The sequence below is a fragment of the Ptychodera flava genome, chromosome 20 (genome assembly GCF_041260155.1).
Source record: "Ptychodera flava strain L36383 chromosome 20, AS_Pfla_20210202, whole genome shotgun sequence".
In the NCBI taxonomy this organism is placed as follows: Eukaryota; Metazoa; Hemichordata; class Enteropneusta; family Ptychoderidae; genus Ptychodera; species Ptychodera flava.
The window spans coordinates 259,217-281,075 of NC_091947.1; the positions used below are offsets into that span (position 1 = coordinate 259,217).

Sequence of the window (21,859 nt, forward strand, 5' to 3'; positions counted from 1 at the left end):
TAGATGGGCTAACTATCGTAATTATCGGATATATCGCTGGAAAACAAAATAGGACTCTTCAGGGCCGAGCTAAACTCCAGCTAAATTGGAAAGTTTAGAACGCTTTTGTAGATCGGGTAAAATATCGTAATTATCGGATATATCGCTGGAAAAAAAATTGGACTCTTCAGGGCCGAGCTAAACTCCAGCTAAATTAGAAAGTTTAGAACACTTTGTAGATCGGGCTAAATATCGTAATTATCGGATATATCGCTTGGGGAAAAAATTGGACTCTTCAGGGCCGAGCTAAACTCCAGCTAAATTAGAAAGTTTAGAACGCTTTTTAGATCGGGCTAAATATCGTAATTATCGGATATATCGCTGGAAAAAAATTGGACTCTCCAGGGCCGAGCTAAACTCCAGCTAAATTAGAAAGTTTAGAACTCTTTTTAGATCGGGCTAAATATCGTAATTATCGGATATATCGCTGGAAAAAAATTTGGACTCTTCAAGGCCGAGCTAAACTCCAGCTAAATTAGAAAGTTTAGAACGCTTTTTAGATCGGGCTAAATATCGTAATTATCGGATATATCACTGGAAAAAAAATTTGGACTCTTCAGGGCCGAGCTAAACTCCAGCTAAATTAGAAAGTTTAGAACGCTTTCTAGCTCGGGCTAAATATCGTAATTATCGGATATATCGCTGGAAAAAATTTGGACTCTTCAGGGCCGAGCTAAACTCCAGCTAAATTAGAAAGTTTAGAACGCTTTTTAGATCGGGCTAAATATCGTAATTATCGGATATATCGCTGGAAAAAAATTTGGACTCTTCAGGGCCGAGCTAAACTCCAGCTAAATTAGAAAGTTTAGAACGCTTTTTAGATCGGGCTAAATATCGTAATTATCGGATATATCGCTGGGAAAAAAATTGGACTCTTCAGGGCCGAGCTAAACTCCAGCTAAATTAGAAAGTTTAGAACGCTTTTTAGATCGGGCTAAATATCGTAATTATCGGATATATCGCTGGAAAAAAATTGGACTCTTCAGGGCCGAGCTAAACTCCAGCTAAATTAGAAAGTTTAGAACGCTTTCTAGATCGGGCTAAATATCGTAATTATCGGATATATCGCTGGAAAAAAAATTTGGACTCTTCAGGGCCGAGCTAAACTCCAGCTAAATTAGAAAGTTTAGAACGCTTTTTAGATCGGGTAAATATCGTAATTATCGGATATATCGCTGGAAAAAAATTGGACTCTTCAGGGCCGAGCTAAACTCCAGCTAAATTAGAAAGTTTAGAACGCTTTTTAGATCGGGCTAAATATCGTAATTATCGGATATATCGCTGGAAAAAAATTTGGACTCTTCAGGGCCGAGCTAAACTCCAGCTAAATTAGAAAGTTTAGAACGCTTTTTAGATCTGGCTAAATATCGTAATTATCGGATATATCGCTGGAAAAAAATTTGGACTCTTCAGGGCCGAGCTAAACTCCAGCTAAATTAGAAAGTTTAGAACGCTTTTTAGATCGGGCTAAATATCGTAATTATCGGATATATCGCTGGAAAAAAAATTTGGACTCTTCAGGGCCGAGCTAAACTCCAGCTAAATTAGAAAGTTTAGAACGCTTTTTAGATCGGGCTAAATATCGTAATTATCGGATATATCGCTGGAAAAAAATTTGGACTCTTCAGGGCCGAGCTAAACTCCAGCTAAATTAGAAAGTTTAGAACGCTTTTTAGATCGGGCTAAATATCGTAATTATCGGATATATCGCTGGAAAAAAAATTTGGACTCTTCAGGGCCGAGCTAAACTCCAGCTAAATTAGAAAGTTTAGAACGCTCTTTAGATCGGGCTAAATATCGTAATTATCGGATATATCGCTGGAAAAAAAATTGGACTCTTCAGGGCCGAGCTAAACTCCAGCTAAATTAGAAAGTTTAGAACGCTTTTTAGATTGGGCTAAATATCGTAATTATCGGATATATCGCTGGAAAAAAATTTGGACTCTTCAGGGCCGAGCTAAACTCCAGCTAAATTAGAAAGTTTAGAACGCTTTCTAGATCGGGCTAAATATCGTAATTATCGGATATATCGCTGGAAAAAAAAATTTGGACTCTTCAGGGCCGAGCTAAACTCCAGCTAAATTAGAAATTTAGAACGCTTTTTAGATCGGGCTAAATATCGTAATTATCGGATATATCGCTGGGAAAAAATTTGGACTCTTCAGGGCCGAGCTAAACTCCAGCTAAATTAGAAAGTTTAGAACGCTTTTTAGATCGGGCTAAATATCGTAATTATTGGATATATCGCTGGAAAAAAATTTGGACTCTTCAGGGCCGAGCTAAACTCCAGCTAAATTAGAAAGTTTAGAACGCTTTTTAGATCGGGCTAAATATCGTAATTATCGGATATATCGCTGGAAAAAAAATTTGGACTCTTCAGGGCGAGCTAAACTCCAGCTAAATTAGAAAGTTTAGAACGCTTTCTAGATCGGGCTAAATATCGTAATTATCGGATATATCGCTGGAAAAAAATTGGACTCTTCAGGGCCGAGCTAAACTCCAGCTAAATTAGAAAGTTTAGAACGCTTTTTAGATCGGGCTAAATATCGTAATTATCGGATATATCGCTGGAAAAAAATTTGGACTCTTCAGGGCCGAGCTAAACTCCAGCTAAATTAGAAAGTTTAGAACGCTTTTTAGATCGGGCTAAATATCATAATTATCGGATATATCTCTGGAAAAAAAAATTTGGACTCTTCAGGGCCGAGCTAAACTCCAGCTAAATTTGAAAGTTTAGAACGCTTTCTAGATCGGGCTAAATATCGTAATTATCGGATATATCGCTGGAAAAAAATTTGGACTCTTCAGGGCCGAGCTAAACTCCAGCTAAATTAGAAAGTTTAGAACCTTTTTAGATCGGGCTAAATATCGTAATTATCGGATATATCACTGGAAAAAAAATTTGGACTCTTCAGAGCCGAGCTAAACTCCAGCTAAATTAGAAAGTTTAGAACGCTTTTTAGATCGGGCTAAATATCGTAATTATCGGATATATCACTGGAAAAAAAATTTGGACTCTTCAGGGCCGAGCTAAACTCCAGCTAAATTAGAAAGTTTAGAACGCTTTTTAGATCGGGCTAAATATCGTAATTATCGGATATATCGCTGGAAAAAAATTGGACTCTTCAGGGCCGAGCTAAACTCCAGCTAAATTAGAAAGTTTGGAACGCTTTTTAGATCGGGCTAAATATCGTAATTATCGGATATATCGCTAGAAAAAAATTTGGACTCTTCAGGGCCGAGCTAAACTCCAGCTAAATTAGAAAGTTTAGAACGCTTTTTAGATCGGGCTAAATATCGTAATTATCGGATATATCGCTGGAAAAAAAGTTGGACTCTTCAGGGCCGAGCTAAACTCCAGCTAAATTAGAAAGTTTAGAACGCTTTTTAGATCGGGCTAAATATCGTAATTATCGGATATATCGCTGGAAAAAAATTTGGACTCTTCAGGGCCGAGCTAAACTCCAGCTAAATTAGAAAGTTTAGAACGCTTTTTAGATCGGGCTAAATATCGTAATTATCGGATATATCGCTGGAAAAAAAATTGGACTCTTCAGGGCCGAGCTAAACTCCAGCTAAATTAGAAAGTTTAGAACGCTCTTTAGATCGGGCTAAATATCGTAATTATCGGATATATCGCTGGAAAAAAAATTGGACTCTTCAGGGCCGAGCTAAACTCCAGCTAAATTAGAAAGTTTAGAACGCTTTTTAGATCGGGCTAAATATCGTAATTATCGGATATATCGCTGGAAAAATAATTTGGACTCTTCAGGGCCGAGCTAAACTCCAGCTAAATTAGAAAGTTTAGAACGCTTTGTAGATCGGGCTAAATATCGTAATTATTGGATATATCGCTGGAAAAAATTTTGGACTCTTCAGGGCCGAGCTAAACTCCAGCTAAATTAGAAAGTTTAGAACGCTTTTTAGATTGGGCTAAATATCGTAATTATCGGATATATCGCTGGGAAAAAAAATTGGACTCTTCAGGGCCGAGCTAAACTCCAGCTAAATTAGAAAGTTTAGAACTCTTTTTAGATCGGGCTAAATATCGTAATTATCGGATATATCGCTGGAAAAAAATTTGGACTCTTCAAGGCCGAGCTAAACTCCAGCTAAATTAGAAAGTTTAGAACGCTTTTTAGATCGGGCTAAATATCGTAATTATCGGATATATCGCTGGAAAAAAATTTGGACTCTTCAGGGCCGAGCTAAACTCCAGCTAAATTAGAAAGTTTAGAACGCTTTGTAGATCGGGCTAAATATCGTAATTATCGGATATATCGCTGGAAAAAAATTGGACTCTTCAGGGCCGAGCTAAACTCCAGCTAAATTAGAAAGTTTAGAACGCTTTTTAGATCGGGCTAAATATCGTAATTTAGCTGTGTTTAGCTGTGTTTTATCGTGTTTAGCTTATTTAGCTCCCATTGACAATACACAGGGTTTAGAACAGGAACACGGCGAGAGACACAATTCCGCACCTAACTCCGTTTCCCAAGATCTTCATACCTTCTCCTTTTTCATTTACATCTCTATCTTTGCAATGTTGACCAACTCTTGATAAGTCCACGGATTAGCATAATTAGTTGTGTTGACTAATTAATTACAAGATGTGTATATGAGAGATAAACGTCCTTGTAATTGGTGTAAAATGAATAAAGGGTTTATAAGAGGCTAGGTTAGATTATATAACCGTTTATTTTATTTACTCCGATCATTCAGAGCATGAAGACACAGTCCCTATATCCATAGAGGGACTGTGATGAAGAAAAGGAGAGGAACTGATAGAGAAAACAGGGAGAAAAACTCAATGACAAGCTTATTTTATTCTGTCTGCGTAGCCTGTGCCATGATTTACAGTAGAATGTAATGTAAACAGATTTTGCGACTTTTAAGTTTTTGAAATTCATTTCTTCTTGTCTGTTGCTTGTGTTGAGTTATTCTGAAGCCTGTAGAAGGAATTAAGTCTTCAATCTTTTGTGAAATCCAACGATTTGATATTAGAAGTATGAAACATGTTCATAGCCTCAGAAGTTCACTGTCAACAAAGATTTGCCTGGATGTGTAATTGTATACTTCTTTAACTGATACTCATATCAGATCCACACAGACGCCTTGTGAGATAATATTTTTTGGCATTTTTTTTACAAGCGATATAGCCACAAAGTGATGACGTCAAATCGGCGTACACAAAACACAGACGCCTTGTAATTACATGTATGGTACTGTGTATTGTGTACGCCGATTTGACGTCATCAGTTTGTGCCTTTACCACTTGTAAAATGATGCCTATTTTTTCAATGAAGTGCTTTCTTTAATCAGCCCCTGGCAGACATAAACAGTGTATTTTCTGAAAGTCTTAAAATTTGGCTGCAGTACATGTATGTACCAGGTTCATTGCTCCCATATTGATTATTTTGTCATTAATTTTGGAGAGCCCTTTGAAATAGGAATCAATATTGTTAATTTTGCGTAAATATTTCTAATTACAAAGCTTCGCTTTGTACCAAGAAAACAAGTGTGCTTCATTGTGAAGGTGGTGCATTTTCTAAATGACATGTATCATTACATTAATGAGTTGCCCTTAATCATTCCTTTCTGGAATATTAGCCCAAACTGCAGATATTATAGAACAAAGTGGCTACAGCCAAAGTTGTGATATGGAGAGAGTTGAAGACAATGGATGGTGACTTGAAAAAATATGAAATGTGCTGTTTGTCTCTGAGTCCCTAAATGCATTCTATAGTTACCATTGCAGACACTTCCTGGTTCCTGAAATTCAAATACCACACTTATCCAGCAATCATTTTACTAATCCTTTCTCTCGTTCATATTTTTTCCAGGGGTTGAATTACATGGCTGGATTTGTTGCCTGCCTTCTCATTGGGATTCTGTACATACTCATTTTGCCCATAGTATGCCTTTGTTTTTGTTGTTGCCGTTGCTGTGGCAACTGTGGTGGTAAACGAGTCCAGAAGGTGACCAAGTACAGCACATGTAAAAGGGTGTACTTTTCAATATCACTGCTAATCATCACAATCATCATGGGGTGAGTATTATTACATGCCTCGTATATCAAACATCGTGCGCTCCATATGATTCAATGGTAACTCGTCGATGACGTCGCAGGCTACATAGTCATCATTGGACTGAAAGTGAACCAGAACTATTTTCAACTTGACAACTTCAGCATTAAAAAATGATCAAATTACACCTTTTACTTAGGAAATACTTTTTTACAAAATTATGCAAAAAAAGTTTGAAAAACTAGATAACAGTGATTTAAATATATCAATGGGCCGTTCGATGATGAAAATGGTTCTATTTTTTCAACCAGTTTTTGTCTAAAATGGAAATAAAGCATATAATTATCATTTGTATGTAAACCAAAAAATTTGGAGAGAAAATTTATGTCAGGGAGTCATGTAATAAAAAAATTATAGCCTAGGAGCAGGAGACCATTTGCCCTCCTTACGTTGAGCAAATGGTCACATACCCTCGGGCACATAGTCCCATGTTCAGGCTATAATATATATATATATTGATGTAAAAAGGCCCAGGTTGTTTGTCAGTTTTGAAATCATCGCCAGGCATTGATAACAATTCAATGGGATATACAAGTATGTACAGTGTGGTACATTTAAAACACACTGGTTCTCGTAGATATCAGTGCTTGGCTGAGGGTGCCTGTAACAGTGAATAAATACAATTATTACCTGGCTCATATATCAAATGCAGTACTCGGCAGCAGTAAAACTTGTTAATGATGTAGGGCCCCCAATTGTCACATTTGACTGAATATGGCCTGGAATATTTTCAACTTGACAACTTCAGGATTTAAAAATGATCAAATTACACTTTTTAAATAAGAAACTGGTTTCTACCAAATTATGCATAAAAAATTTACAAACCACACACAGTAATCCAAATATATATTCATACACTGTTCAATGACGAAACTCAACTTATTTTAATGAAGTTCAGCTATCATAGAAATCAAGCATATGATCGTGATTTACATATCAAAGAAAAGAATATGGAAATTATTTAGGAGAGGCATGTAATAAGAAACATTAAAGCTCCAAAAAGGGACTATATATTTTCGAGGGAGGAAACCATTTACCTTCCTGACTTTGGGCAACTGCCCTGGGTAAATAATCCCTTGCTTGGACTAAAATACAAAGCATACTCACAAAGATAATGTTGAGTCATACTACAGCTTAGCATGTACCCAGCTTTGCATACAATGTGTGTAGGCAGTGTACTTAGTATCTCAGTTTTGACATTGGGAGATTAAAGCAAGGTCGCCAAAGTTCCTGTGGGTTGAAAAAATGTCAAATTAAATGGAGGAAAATCGTAACTGAACATGATAAAGCATAACCTTGGTAAGGAATGTAAACTATGTACAATACAGCAGTCAAAAGTAATGAAATTAAAACCCCATGTGTTAGCCTGAGATAAGACTATGAAAACGTTGCACAGGCCGGAAATAACAAATTAGTACCATTATTTATAATTTCATTGCATACAGGTTGACGTCCATTGATATTTACATGTATAAAGAGTATGTGTCTTTTGTTATTTTACAAATAATGGAAACTCTCACAATAAGGAAGGTGTGTTCCCAGCTGATATCATTGAGAAAAATGTAATTACTTTTATTGGTGAATATGAGCTTTCTTTTTATGTTCCAGATTTGGTGTTGCGTGTACAAGCTTATCAAATGACTGGGTATCAGAGAGTAGTGGTGAAATTTACGATTCTTACACCTATATTCTGGATGATGTTGTCACATTCCTAGATGGATCTGTCAACGTGAGTCACTGATCATATTCAACCAGAGACATTCACAAGACATTGTTCTAATCAAGATTGTAACTTGGTGCAGTATTGTACATAACACATGTGAACTTGTAGGTGTATGGATGTTTCAGAGAGGTTTTGTAACAAAAGTAATAAGACATTATAAGCAGGCACTGGCAGTACATCAACAGATTCCCATAAAAGACTCCATTTGAATTTGTTAACATTGTCCAAGTTGATGTCACTTTGTAATATAGGGTTATTCACAAAATACAGCCCTGTATGGACGAGGCCTCAGTGAGTGACGTATTGGACTCGCCGAAGGCGAGTCCAATACGTCACTCACTGAGCCCGAGTCCATACAGGGCCGTATTTTGTGTATAACCCTATTATTATACACCTCCCTCCATTAATCGTCCGTATAAACTAATTCTATGGTAAATTTTGAGGGGTGCGGCACGCGCGATATGAGTGGAACGCGCGCGATTAGTAGTACAAATCCCTTGCGTTGGCACGAAGCCAATTAATTTTCAGTGCAGTACAAGCAAACTTCGCTGAATGTTTTCAATTTAATTAGTTTTTTAAAATAAAAATCAATTGCATTTAGACTCAGTTTTGTGTTTAGCGTGTTTTAAACCTTATACTTCGAATACATTTTGGTGGAAGTTGTTATCATGTCTATAACTCACCGTAATATAGATTGTTTACATCCGATAATCGCTAGGTCAAAGGTCAAACAAGCGCGTCCAGCGTCTCCCGTATTCGGGACTCCGCGTACTATACAAAATACGGAAAGTTATTGGACGGTCAAACTCCCATAGGTTACGGCAGTAGGTGTATAATAATGGATTGTACATAATAGAGGGAACTAGTAGGGTATTGAAGGGGTGTTTCAGTCTGAAAGGTTTTGTAACAAAAGTAATAAGATATTATGAGTGGGCAGTAGATAGAGAGATTCTTTCAAAAAGACTCTATTTGAATATCTTTACATTTTGCAATTTTCTTTTATTCTGTTCCTGTAAACACAACTTACAATTCAATATCTGCATTGGCTCCTATTTTATCTGCAAACTGTGCTTTCCCAAGTCCCTGTGAACAAGTCCGTAATCGCCATGGATAACAATGGGTTTGGATCAAACATGTTGTGTAGGGGTCACTCCGCTCACTTCCAGACTATAGTACATTCCTATTGTCCTGAATATGATGGGAGTGCCTATAAACAGGGCAATGTTGGTGAAAGGGTTAGGGATATGATAAACACATTAATCCATATCATGATGATGTTTTCTGTCACACAGCAACTTGAACATATTGCCACCTGTGAACTCGGTGAAACAACAGATCGTGTATTTAGCGACTTAGATGGTAAGTGCATAAGGTTTTGAATATTATGTGTAGTTTCTTGGCAGTGATCAACAGACATTGAGTTGTATTTTAAAGGTTTTTAACTTTTGCATGTACTTTGTCTGAGAAACTTTTACTCATATTAGGAACTTTTGGTAACAAAACTCAGAAGGCAACAGAATGCCTGAAATATTCTCAAGATCAATGTCAAAACTTAATATTCATTGAAGACCACATTCAGAAAATTTCAATGGCATGAACGTCAAGGACACGTGCTCATAAGAAATTTTATCCTATTATTTCATACCTAATGCTGAAATTCTTGAAAATTTTTGTCAATTTTTGTCTCTGTTAACAACAAACACTCCACACCTCACTATTGGCATTGGAGTTTCACTAGTACCTGCATGCTATCGGGAAAACTGAAATAGCTCTGTTCAAGAAAAGCTCATGATGTTGACAAATGGAACATCTGTGTCTCATTGTTACTGTCAGGGGAATTTTTCAAAGGTGTGAAATAATTTTTTATGCATGCATACTTGTAAATGAGTTCTTTGGGAAAAGTGAAAAAAAGTTTCAAGACCATGGGCAGAAGAAGCAAGTCTGTGACTTTGCAATATTTCAGGAAGTGTTCATCTTGCTCTTTTGCCAGTCCTAAGTGACAGTGGAAATGAACATGTCGCATCGAGGGACCATAAGAAATTACCTGAATGTTTGGCTATACTGGGATTTCATTGGCCCTTTTAACTATTTTTTGTCATATAAATAGTGAGATTCAGCCAATTTGTTGGGAGCAAAATGGTTATGCAACAATTTTTTTTCTCCATCAGACAGAGGAACACGTCTAGGAGTACCAATTCAGGAATATATCAACACGACGATTGAACCAGTGTTTGAAGAGCTGGATACATTTTCTGCAAGTAAGTACAATGCTACAAGGTGCTGTTTACTCTTTTATACTTGTCATTTGTGAAAGTCAGACTTGTCTCAGCAAAAACAATGGGTATGTTCATATGTTTTGTGAATAAACCTTGGTTAAAGTTGCCATGTTTGACATTTATGATGTATATCATCTGCTGGCGCTGACAAATGTCTAGTTCTGCGAAAAATAAGAGCGTACTGATGATTCTGTAGACTTCTCTAGAACCCACTTTTGTAGTGATCACTTGTCACCAATAAGACAAACCGACCATTACCAAAGGAGTGCTACCCCTTCAGCATTGACCCACCAGATACTTTACCTACTAACCCAGGCCCCAACCATGCCTTGGTTGTAACTGCTTGGATAACCATTCTGATACCAGTGAATGAAATCAGACTGAGGCAAACTTGATTCATGCAGTCAAACTCTGCAAAGTTTAGTTTCATGAAAATTCAAACCAGAAAAACAAGTTGTGCTGTGTAGGTTCATATGAAATTATCTCAGAGATAAGTAAGTATATCTAAGTGTACTTAGATTTTATGAACTGTAAAAAGATGGTCACGCATAAGTGTGGCAGTTATCATCTTAAGACTGGTATTTTGCTGAGCTAGTCATTTCCTTGTTTGCTTTTCTTGCTGAGCAAGTCGTTTCCTTGTTTGCTGAAAGCTTTTTAGCTCCCATTTGGTTTTACCAATGTGAGTTTATCATATAGGCTGAAGTCGATGGGCGTTCTGTATGTGTGTGTATGTATGTATGTATGTACAGTATGTCCGTCAACATCAAAAACACGCAAACCACTGCACGTTTCAGCTTGGTATTTGGTGTGTGGATGCATCCTGGGCTATAGATGGGATTTTGTTCAAATTAAGTCTGCATTGCCAAAATTATGCAAATGAGCTTACAAAATGTGAAAATGGTTAAGAATTAATAACTCAAGAACCGCTTTTTTGATTGCTTTGAAAATTTGTGTGCAAGTACCTTAGCTTAACCTTATACAGTTTTATGAATATTGTGAAGATATCCTTAATTTTGTATTTTTGCTGAATTTTTTGGTGATTTTTCTCATTTTCAGTAAAAATTCTTCTTCTCTGAAACCGCTGGCCCAATCGCTCTCAAATTTGGGTTGTCTCTTTGCAAGGGTGTTACTCTTCTAATTTGTTGAAATTATGACAAAATTGGGAAAATTACTAGACAGTGTTTCCTTTTTAAAACCCCTGGACAGACAGCTTTCATATTTAGTACACAGACATACAGAGATGACAATAGTTAGATATGTGGAAATTGTCCTGAAATATAAAAAATTGTATTTTTAAGACAATATTGTCATTTTTGGTCAAGAAAACTTTATCTCAACATTACTTGTTTGATAGCTTTGTAATTTGGTATAAAGTCCCTTGTTTGATAGCTTTGTAATTTGGTATAAAGTCCCGAAAGATGTTATTAGATAAATTTTCTGCTCAAAGTGTTGGGAAACCCAAAATTTGTATATTTTAGGTACTTTTCTCAGTTTGTGACCTTAAATGACCTACACCAACCCAGGATATGTTGTGAGACAATTTTGAAGGCTGTGAACATAATTTTGTCATATTTGATATCAATTTGTAGGAAAATTTGATCCAGAAAACAAAGCTGAGGTGATTTTTTTCATTTGGACCAATTTTTGCAACTTTTCTATGTAAGACATACAAAAACTGATGAGAAATTTGGATCCAGGATAATTCCAGATGTTGTAATCGCCACCACACTATCTGTAACTAACTTAAGTGCTGTTTACATTAGAATGATAACACTCATGGCATTAATTAAAAATCTCCAAGGTTGTAAATGTACTTCCTGTCATTTGGTCTTATGTAATACCAAGGGGTGGAACATTTGATATGCAGGAGGGGGTAGGGTTTAGAAGATCAATGATGTAGCATTACTTTTTTACCAGATCCCTTGTGCATTTTTTGCCCACTCCCACCTTTTCTTTTTATCAAGCCTTCTCTGTTTTTTGTTGTTGACATTTGCTTATGTATTTAGGATCTGCTTCTCCCATTGCTATAGAAGTTGATATGCATGTTCCTAAAGATGACCTCCAGTACCTAAGTTGCAGACCTTATTTGCTTTTGTCATTCTTGTTTTTCCTGGTTTAAATATTTCTCAAATGGACCAATTCAAACCGAATGTGAGCACATAGTGTCCTTGACGGTATTTTTTCTGTTTTGCAATAGTTGTTTTTATGCAGTCTGCTTGTAAGTTTGCAATGAGAGAAAATTTGCCCTGGGATGTATCATGGAAAAGTAATGAATATTAAACGTGCAAGTTCATTTTTTTAGGGTCTATGGTTTCAATATTGAGTCATACAGTATGTAGTGAAAGCAGGTACACTGTAAGGCTGCCCTCTAGAGATGATATTGGTGATTTCCTTGACTCAAATAGAATGAGATGACATGAGAGTATGTGGTACAGGATGCAAACTTCAGCAGTGGTTTTCCTATTACATTCTAATTATTAAATATTATATTACAGCTCTGTCAATACTAGTAAATTTTTATGACATTATCCCCTAGATTATTACTGATAGTGTATCCAATTATACAGCATTGTGAACCCAAATGTTTTCTACATCTACATATTCCCTGGCATTGCCGTAACTATAAAATAATACCAGTAATGTAGGCCTCCTGGACCATAATGGACGAAAGGAAACTTTGAGTGACATAATGTACCAGGCGAAGCCAAGTACATTATGGAGCGCAACGTTTGCTAGAGTCCATTATGGTCTGGGAAGGGGTACATTATTGCATAAATAATCTTGATAATAGATAACTTTAAAGTTTTAATCATTGCTCTACATTGTCAACAGTCTCTTCTGAAAGACTGGTTATTTTTAGGAAGCCATTGTATATTTTCCTCGTGCTAGCCATGGAAATAAGTGAAAGTAAGTTTTTCTGGCCTGTATGTCAGACAGTTGAAATGACTTTCATGATTTCTCTCTTTCTCTCTCAGTTAGGTTATGTACATTGTATCTATCTCTTCTGACTGTACGCAAGTTGTTAAATGTTGTCCCATTTGTCTACAGAATAATCACTTTCTCAATTGTACCTTCTTTATTATCATATTGCCCAGCCCTTGATGAAGCTATCATTGTTATGGAAAAGATTAATGTCACTGTATTAGAGCTCCAAGAAAATGCAACTTTGCTTGCCGATGAATTAGATATGACTGCAACAAAACTACAGGAGACACTAGATGCTTGTGGAGCTTCCTGTGACGGTATTGAAACAAGCGTGCTTACGGTTGGCATGAACTTTACTGATGTAAGTATCCATCATGAAACTACCCTTTTCAAGCACATTTAAATGCAACTTTTTTCAACCTTTTAGTGTTTTAGCTATGTGTATTAACAATATTTATTAAAGTGATCCGCAGAATATGTGAAACAGCCAGTATGCAATTTCAATAAATTTTACATAATGTAAGCTGCGTTATTAATGTTGATAACCAATTCAAGTCTAGAGAGAAATTGAATAGTCAACAACAATGATGCACGTATTGCCTGTACAGCCTGTGATCACAAACCGAATACCGTGTTATTTTATTCCAATATCATAATTGACCGAGAAACTGAAATTGCCAATTGGAATAAAAACGTTGGGAAAATTTCTAAAATTTAGGCACACTGAGAACCAAAATATTTGGAAATGTTTCAGCCTTACGTATGCAAGGGGTTTCATAACTAATTAAAATCATCTGAACATCTTAGAGCATTTATTCAAAATAAAGATTTTTCTGGTGCAGTTGTTTGTTACCCAGCCAGTGAGCTGAAAGTTCAAAACATATCTGCCAAATACAAAACTATTTGTCAACTCTTTGAGTGCTGAAGTCAATATTTGTAGTCTTTATAAAATATAATGGGGACAAAGTTTTCCAGACCCAGACAATGATTTCAGATTTTTCCCAAAATTTTGATAAAAAATTGCGGCCAATGAAAAGTTATGCCCCTTCAGTCGAAAATGATCAAAATGACTACAGAAAAAATGATAAAAATAGGTAAAAGTTTGCACTGAAATTTAGGTTGGAAAAATTACAGCACTCAAAGGGTTAAAGTCAAGATCCATCATCTATCAATGACTAAGAATTAATGTTGTAAGGTTATCAGGACTTCATAGTTGTTTATGTTGATGATCTGAAGTCTCACCTTTCATTGTAGTTACCAAGTTTGGAAGATGACCTGCAAAAGTTGAAAGATTTACTCAATGAAGACTTTGCTAATCATACAGAGAAGGTAAGTCCCTAAATGTCAATGAACTTTGGCCTTCACAATGAATGCATGCAGCTATTCATCACATGTGACTACTTATAATCCTTGCTTACCTTTAACCTTGACAGATACGCACATACCATACTTCTATTCTCACCCTGGTCGGTGTCCATCCCAGTATCATCGAAAAATAATGAAATGTTAAAGTTAAGGATTGAAAGGGCTTCAGCAGTTCTTATCACCTGTAGATTTACTTATTCAGCAGTACAAGCCTTTCTCAATATTTGTGTCCCTGTGCCCTGAAAATTACCATGTCACATCGGTGTTGAAGTTTAGTATACATCCCCAATAATCAACTTTGGAAAAATGAAATTGTTACGGGCATATCTGCTCATCAGCATGCTGTTATTGACTATCATTTATCAAAAAGTAATGCACATCTCAGAAATACCAAATACGAATAGTTTTCAATCGGATTCGAACCCACAACATACGGCATCAGTCGCCTAGCTGAGAGGCCTGAGACAGAACCAGTCGGCTAAATCTCCACTCCCAAAAAAGAGTGGTTCAATAGCCGGCTAAGTTGTTACATTTTTCTGACTGAGACCTTTCAACACGTTGTAGAGTTCGTGAAGCACTCACGCACGCATGCTCACTATCATACATCGCACATACACACTTTATCGAAGCGAAGAAACGAATTTCATCGCTTTAACTGGGCGAACGATAACCTCGGGGACAATTCTGTCCACCAGCAGTGTTACCGACCCAGGATAGAAAATACGGATAGTTTTCAATCGGATTCAAACCCACAACATACGGCATCAGTCGCCTAGCTGAGAGGCCTGAGACAGAACCAGTCGGCTAAATCTCCACTCCCAAAAAAGAGTGGTTCAATAGCCGGCTAAGTTGTTACATTTTTCTGACTGAGACCTTTCAACACGTTGTAGAGTTCGTGAAGCACTCACGCACGCATGCTCACTATCATACATCGCACATACACACTTTATCAAAGCGAAGAAAACAAATTCATCACTGTAACCAAGGAATGAATTGCTTTGTAGGCAAAAGAAGCATTTGAAGGAATACCGGATACTATAGATGAACAAACTGAGAGTCAAATAGAAGATCTTAAGGAAACGGTGAATGAGCTGGAACAAACTGTGGAGGATGCCTTTGGTAATGTCACAGATAAAATTGACGAGGTAGGTGTTCCTTCAACATGAACTGTACATGAATTGCGACTCTCATGCATACAGGGCATACTTTTCAACTCGTATCAAGACATGGTCATTGAGTGGCAGGAAGTGAAGTGGGGAATTCTACGGTACATGAAGGATGAAATTCTAAATGAGAAAACACTTGGCCACACTTTGTGAACAACTGGTCAGTTTGCCCAGTGGCTGGCTAAACAGACACACACATTGGTCTATGTCACTGTGAATATCTCCAGGCTTTACTATGATATTCAGTGGGTATGCACACACAGATTTTACTGTTGAAAATCATGTGGAGTGAGCGTACACGGCTTGTATGCTAAGCCAATACCGTGGTGTAATGATTACATGTAGTTGTTGTGACTGAGTAATTAGATAACTTAAAAATCGGTACCTAAGTGGGAGACAGAACTCTTTCTAATGTTATTTTTGTAGTTTTCTGTGAAGTGTAAAACCATTTCCAAATACCGTGGATGCATAGTGGTGCAGTGGCTAAGGGGCCGGACTCTAACCATTGAGTGATGGTCGGTTTGATATCCAGGCATGTTCATTCTTATGTAGGTTGTCTTTCTCTTCAGGAATTAAGTAGTGACTATCTTGTCTCAATAATTTATTCCAGTTTTATGAAGTAATTGACGACATTAAAGGCCAATCACAGGAATATTGGGATATCATAAAGCAGTACGATGACTACAGGTAAGTTGCTCCTTGGAAATACTGATTAATGCTCAGATAGCTGTAATGTTTAATGTATGATGTTTCCAAGTACAACTGTTTTGTCTACAAAATAGTTTCTTGTTCTACTCTTCAAATCATGTCTATATGCGAGAGTTCAACTTGGTCTATACAGCCTGTGTTAATGCTAAATCAAAAGTTCTATATACAATTGAATATTACTCCAAGCACAGGTCAATTTATGAATGCCATTCTTTATCATATCGTTTCACAGAATTATAAGATTGTTATGATCATGGTTTGAGTAAATATTTCAACTTGTGACGTTTAATGCTGTGAAGGATAACTTCCTGAGAAATTACATTAATACACTTAAGGTGGTTGGAAAGGCTATTTTTGCACCAATTCTTTTCTCAGAATTAATGTCAAGTTTCAAGTGTTAGAATCAAGATATTTAGTTCAAATTTTCAGGATAAGTCTCTTTGTTATTACTTTCTCCGAAGAATATAAAAAGTGATATTTGCAGCCATGATTTTGAAATATGACACCAGTAAATATTAAAATTTAGTTTTTCATATTTTTTTTACATATTTTAATTTAATAATAATTGGATAGTATTAATATTACCAAATTAGTTATAAATATGTTGACACTATTTATTGTAAGATTTGTACGGCAGGATTTTTAAATAACATTTGTTTTTATGATTTTACATAGGTTTATATATCAAAAATTATTAAAAATTCTTTCAAATTTCAAAATGTGATTTTTCAAAAAGTACTTCAAATACAGGAAAATTGTGCCGTACAAATCTTATCTGTAACCTTGTTAATAGGCTGTAAAAATTCCATGTCCATATCTCATTTCAAAGTTGGATTAAATTGGTATACAATTATGTAGGAAAACTGTTATTCTGTCAAAAATGTTGAAAACAAGCCATATTTGCACCCCTCGTTTGAAGTCATAGAGCAGTTTTTTGGTTAATCTCACTTTTGACACCTCTTTGACACTCAAAGAATCTAAAAATGCATTTACAATAGCAGTCACTCACTCTGAATGCCAGCACCGCCTTGTCAAACTTTCCTGAAAAATAGCAAATAATGACTTTCCCTTTTCAAACATTTTATTAAAAGCTAGGGGACCTCTACCATAGTTCATACACTAAGGACTCCCAACTTCTTCTTATTTGGTCAGTTTTTCAGAAGTTTTAACAGGCTATAACTCTGCAATGCCTTTGTGCCCAAATGTCTAGTTTTTTTTATTCCACAGAGAATGTTGACTACTTTTATATTTTAATAGTTTTGTTGAAATTTATAACTGACGCTCTAGCCTTTCCAATTACATTAATACACTAAAAATGATGAGTTTAAAATGCACAAAACTTGCCATCTTTCATTCCTTGTTCTTTCATTCCCACTATCACTCAGCTTCACAACAAGGAAACATAGGACTTCAGGAACTTTGGAACTCATTTAATTATGCAATCTATAATTTACCAACTCATGTATGAAATATATAATATTATTAAATGATTAAAAAACTGAATCATAGGGCAGTTCTTTTTCAATAATGGCAAGTAAGAGAAACCACATAGAATCAATCATTTTGTCGTGTGAATACAAAAAGCATTCCTCATTTTATGTTTCTTATTTTTGACCCTAGGTACTACACTGTGATCGGACTAACTTGTTTGACCCTACTCATAGTGATATTCAACATAGCTGGTTTGTCCATGGGCCTGTGTGGGACCAAGAGGGATGCTCACCCAATGGAGAGAACTCGTCTCTCAAATGCTGGCGGCAACATTCTAATGGCGTAAGTTTTATGTAGTTTTATATCAGGTGAGAGATAGACAACTACTTTTGGAGTCACATCAATAATTTGAAAAAGACCACAAAAGCTTGACTTTCCACAAATTATATAAGAAGTAATGAATAATAGTTAATGTGATAAATGCCGCAAGTTGCTAGGTGCTGTAAATTACTGAAAGGGAACACTTTTCTTAAAACAAATTGTGTCCACAAAACAAGTAAAATAAAGTCTATCAAATTCCAAATTGCTAACAATGAAAATTGGTGTGCAGTTCTTTTTCATTGTATTGAACTATTCCGTAGAGAAAAATGCATGTTACTCGTAGTCATATTAAAGAAAGGGTTCACTTCAGATATAAAGTGGATATCCTGGTCCATTATCAAGGTTCCTTGGGTGCTAGGGCATAACTTTTGAATTACTAGTTTCACTATATGCAGAGAGTAGATTGAGTGTACATCGTCCATTCTTAAGCCATCAGGGAGTGTTGTTATGTTGCTCAATTGCGTCCACATACAATGTACATTAATGATGAATGCCCTTGAGGTTGTGTGAGTACACACATACCACAAAGTGCCTGTGTAGTGGAAAGTCCATCAAGCAGCAGCTAATCAGTGCATACACATTCATGCATGAATATAAGGTACAAGGGTTGCTGACTGTGTCCAACAAGAATTCACTGTAATATGAGAGAGTGTACAGGTATACTTGGTTCTTTTATGATAGATTATAAGTATTTATCCAGACAGAGTGTATCTAAAACTGATAGCGTTTTTATCAGAAAAAATACAAAGTAACTTGAACGTGAATTATGAAAGTGTTCTCTCTGACCCAAAGTGTTAATGTGTTCAAATAACTTTCTTTTCAGTGGTGTCGCCTTCAGCTTCTTCTTCTCTTGGCTGCTGATACTGATAGTCATGATCATGTTTTTTGTCCTGGGAAATCTGGGTCAACTTTGTGAACCACTGCACACTTTGGAAGCCTGGGAAGAGGTACGTTTTGTGGCTTTTTAGTTCTGAAGATGAGAAGCTCTGACTAGATAAAAGAACCATTTTATCATTGATGCATATTATTTTCTGATGACTTGATAAGGAAAAAAGACATCAACGTACGCAGCTAGATAACGTACTTGCAACATTCATATTTTTTTGAAAGAGATTAAACAGTCAGTGACATTTATGGAGCATTATGTAACTTTGGATACCACGTGCTATATAAAGTAGATAGGATAGATAGATATGAACAAATGAATGAAGGAACAAACAAACAAATGAACCAATGAGTAAGTTTTTGGGAATTGTGCTTATGGCTATCTATTCCTTTGATCACAGACTATTGATTACCCATACCTGATCCAGGAGGATGGTTATCTTTTGGGAGAAGCCGTTCTTGGTAATGCCTCCATCAATCTGACTGTGTCTGGATTCCTGACAGATTGTCAGAAGGACAAGTCCCTCTACAGTGCTGCAAAATTGGAATATCTGATTGATCTAACGGAATTGACAGAATACAGAGATGTAAGTGTACAGACTCTGCTGTGTGCAATGTGATTATTCAATGTCACGCACAGATGTGACAAACCAAGAATGTTTGTTTCTGAACTGTCATCTCACAATTACCATGGTTACTTGAGAAAATTTCTTTATAAAGTCAAATAACTCCAGTTTCTTGACATTGTGGATATCAAAACTGGTATTGATGTAAAATGCACAGATCATATAAGTCATCTTGACATAGATAATATAATACGATTGACACAACAGGTTTTGATCTTGCAAATTTCAGCCAGAAATATTGCAGCATTTGTACAGGAAAAACAAAACAAAACAAATTTTTAGAGGTTTCAGAGGTCAAGTTTACTGTCACATGATCTTTATGTAAACAATAATTACAAACTACAGATCATAGCATTCACCAATATCTAGGCTTTCAGAAAGTATACCCTTTAATGGGGCTAGGAGCTAACTATTTTTGCAGAGAAATTCACCGTTTTGAAGGGTCCAATGCTTGTCTTGGAACTTTAACAAGATTTGAGTGTGATTATATTAAGCTGATTTTACTGTTATGTTCTATGCAGAGATTTGTTTTTTGTTTTCCATAAACACTAGGTAACCTTTGTTCGAAACTGTTTGGTTCACATCTTAGTAAATCTAATAAGTGCCCCAACTGCAGCAATTTTGAAGCTTAGTCCTCGGTCAGTGATTAAAATAGTGAAATTAGAGGGAAGTGTTATATAAGCCCTCATTAGCCTAGCATACATAAACATTACAAATGTTATGGTTTTAGTCAGATGACGTAAATTTGCCATAGCCATAGTCTCTACAAGCTTCTGTTTCCAATATTGCAGAAACTTGACTTGGAGTCTAAAATAAAAGAACTCATAGATGACATTGACCTCAGTGAGCTCACTGTGTTTCCAGAGGAACTTGAAGACACTCTGTTAGAATTCAAGAATACCCTTCGGAATCTCTCTCTTGATGAATACAAGGATGTTGTAAGTACATATTGAGGTGTTAGTTGCCATTTATAAATATGGCAAAACAAAGAAGCTGTAGGGGTAATAGTTGACCAGTGTCTGTCTGTCTGTCTGTCTGTCTGTCTGTACATGTGAACAGACAGACAGACTGACATAATGCGTACTATGTACTATGTACATATGTATGTATGTATGTATGTATGTATGTATGTATGTATGTATGTATGTATGTATGTATGTATGTATGTATGTATGTATGTATGTATGTATGTATGTATATATGTATGTATGTATGTATGTATGATAAATACTGATAGCATGTTATGGTAGATTGTAATGTTGTGTAGTATGATACTTTAACTTTGTGACTGGTTTGGTAATATTCAAAACACATCTTCCTGTAGTTCAACATTGGAAGTAAAAGTGAAGTACCTCATTGTCAGGCCACCAAGTAAAACGAAAAACAAAAACAATTTATCTTACTCTTGCAATATAACATCAAATCGATTCCAGCAATCATTATCATTCAAGGCAAATAAATTACCAGGTCCAATAAACAGTAAAAAACAAACACACAAAGAAACATAAGATCACTGACAAAATCGGTAGTACAATCTTGAACCACTATATAAGTGGTGGTACCAGGTGTCCGGAATGGGTAAGCGTACCCTGCTAGCATGCTACACCCGTCAAGATTGAACTAGTGTGACAAAGTTATTGTACGGTAATTCAGCTATCTGCTAAATTACTGTTCTGAGTCAAAGTCGGGAATACTGTCTTTCATCATCTGAGTGACAGATTTGCCATATTTAGATATAAGATCTCCATATCTACCATAGAACTTCTTAAAAGATCTAACCAACCTACTTTGTGAAAATCCTTGTCTCACCAGCTTTAAGACTAATAAGCTGTGTCTCTCTTGCAAAACATGCATTTGTTGCCCTTAATGATTTATCCATGTAAGTTTGTGTATTCTCAGATTTCATAAAATATTTTTGCTTGTTATTCAGTTGGATGGCAACATCACAGAAGTAAATCTCCTGGAATATGCAGACGAACTTTATGAAGTATCAGCAACTTTAACTGTAAGTACATGTGTGATTGTCATTTACATAGTGTATTGTCAATGACCTGACTCCTTTGTTTTGTCATGGCTTTGATAACTCAGTCTTTTATGAAAGTTTGGCGATGTAAGTAGACTAGGTATGTCAGGAACATTTGGAAGTCTTCTCACATGATTGCATTCAGGTATGAGCGGAACTGTGTTAAAACAACGTGAAAGTTAGAGCTCTTGAACCGAGAACATTTGTCCCTTACCAAAAACACAGACA

The 21,859-nt window shown here is 36.1% G+C and overlaps 1 protein-coding gene across 19 annotated transcripts in view; it reads left to right on the forward strand.

The window, feature by feature from the left end:
• LOC139119678 (prominin-1-A-like) overlaps nucleotides 1-21,859 on the forward strand; it is an 83,509-nt gene that overhangs the window by 29,450 nt on the left and 32,200 nt on the right. For all 19 annotated transcript variants that reach the window (XM_070683501.1, XM_070683507.1, XM_070683517.1 and 16 more), the window contains exons 4-16: nucleotides 5,880-6,085; nucleotides 7,731-7,851; nucleotides 9,138-9,204; nucleotides 10,014-10,103; nucleotides 13,217-13,407; nucleotides 14,301-14,375; nucleotides 15,416-15,556; nucleotides 16,188-16,264; nucleotides 17,906-18,058; nucleotides 18,921-19,044; nucleotides 19,384-19,569; nucleotides 20,400-20,546; nucleotides 21,539-21,613. In XM_070683501.1, coding sequence (XP_070539602.1) covers nucleotides 5,880-6,085; nucleotides 7,731-7,851; nucleotides 9,138-9,204; nucleotides 10,014-10,103; nucleotides 13,217-13,407; nucleotides 14,301-14,375; nucleotides 15,416-15,556; nucleotides 16,188-16,264; nucleotides 17,906-18,058; nucleotides 18,921-19,044; nucleotides 19,384-19,569; nucleotides 20,400-20,546; nucleotides 21,539-21,613 — 1,653 coding nt within the window. The remainder of the gene's footprint in view (nucleotides 1-5,879; nucleotides 6,086-7,730; nucleotides 7,852-9,137; nucleotides 9,205-10,013; nucleotides 10,104-13,216; nucleotides 13,408-14,300; nucleotides 14,376-15,415; nucleotides 15,557-16,187; nucleotides 16,265-17,905; nucleotides 18,059-18,920; nucleotides 19,045-19,383; nucleotides 19,570-20,399; nucleotides 20,547-21,538; nucleotides 21,614-21,859) is intronic.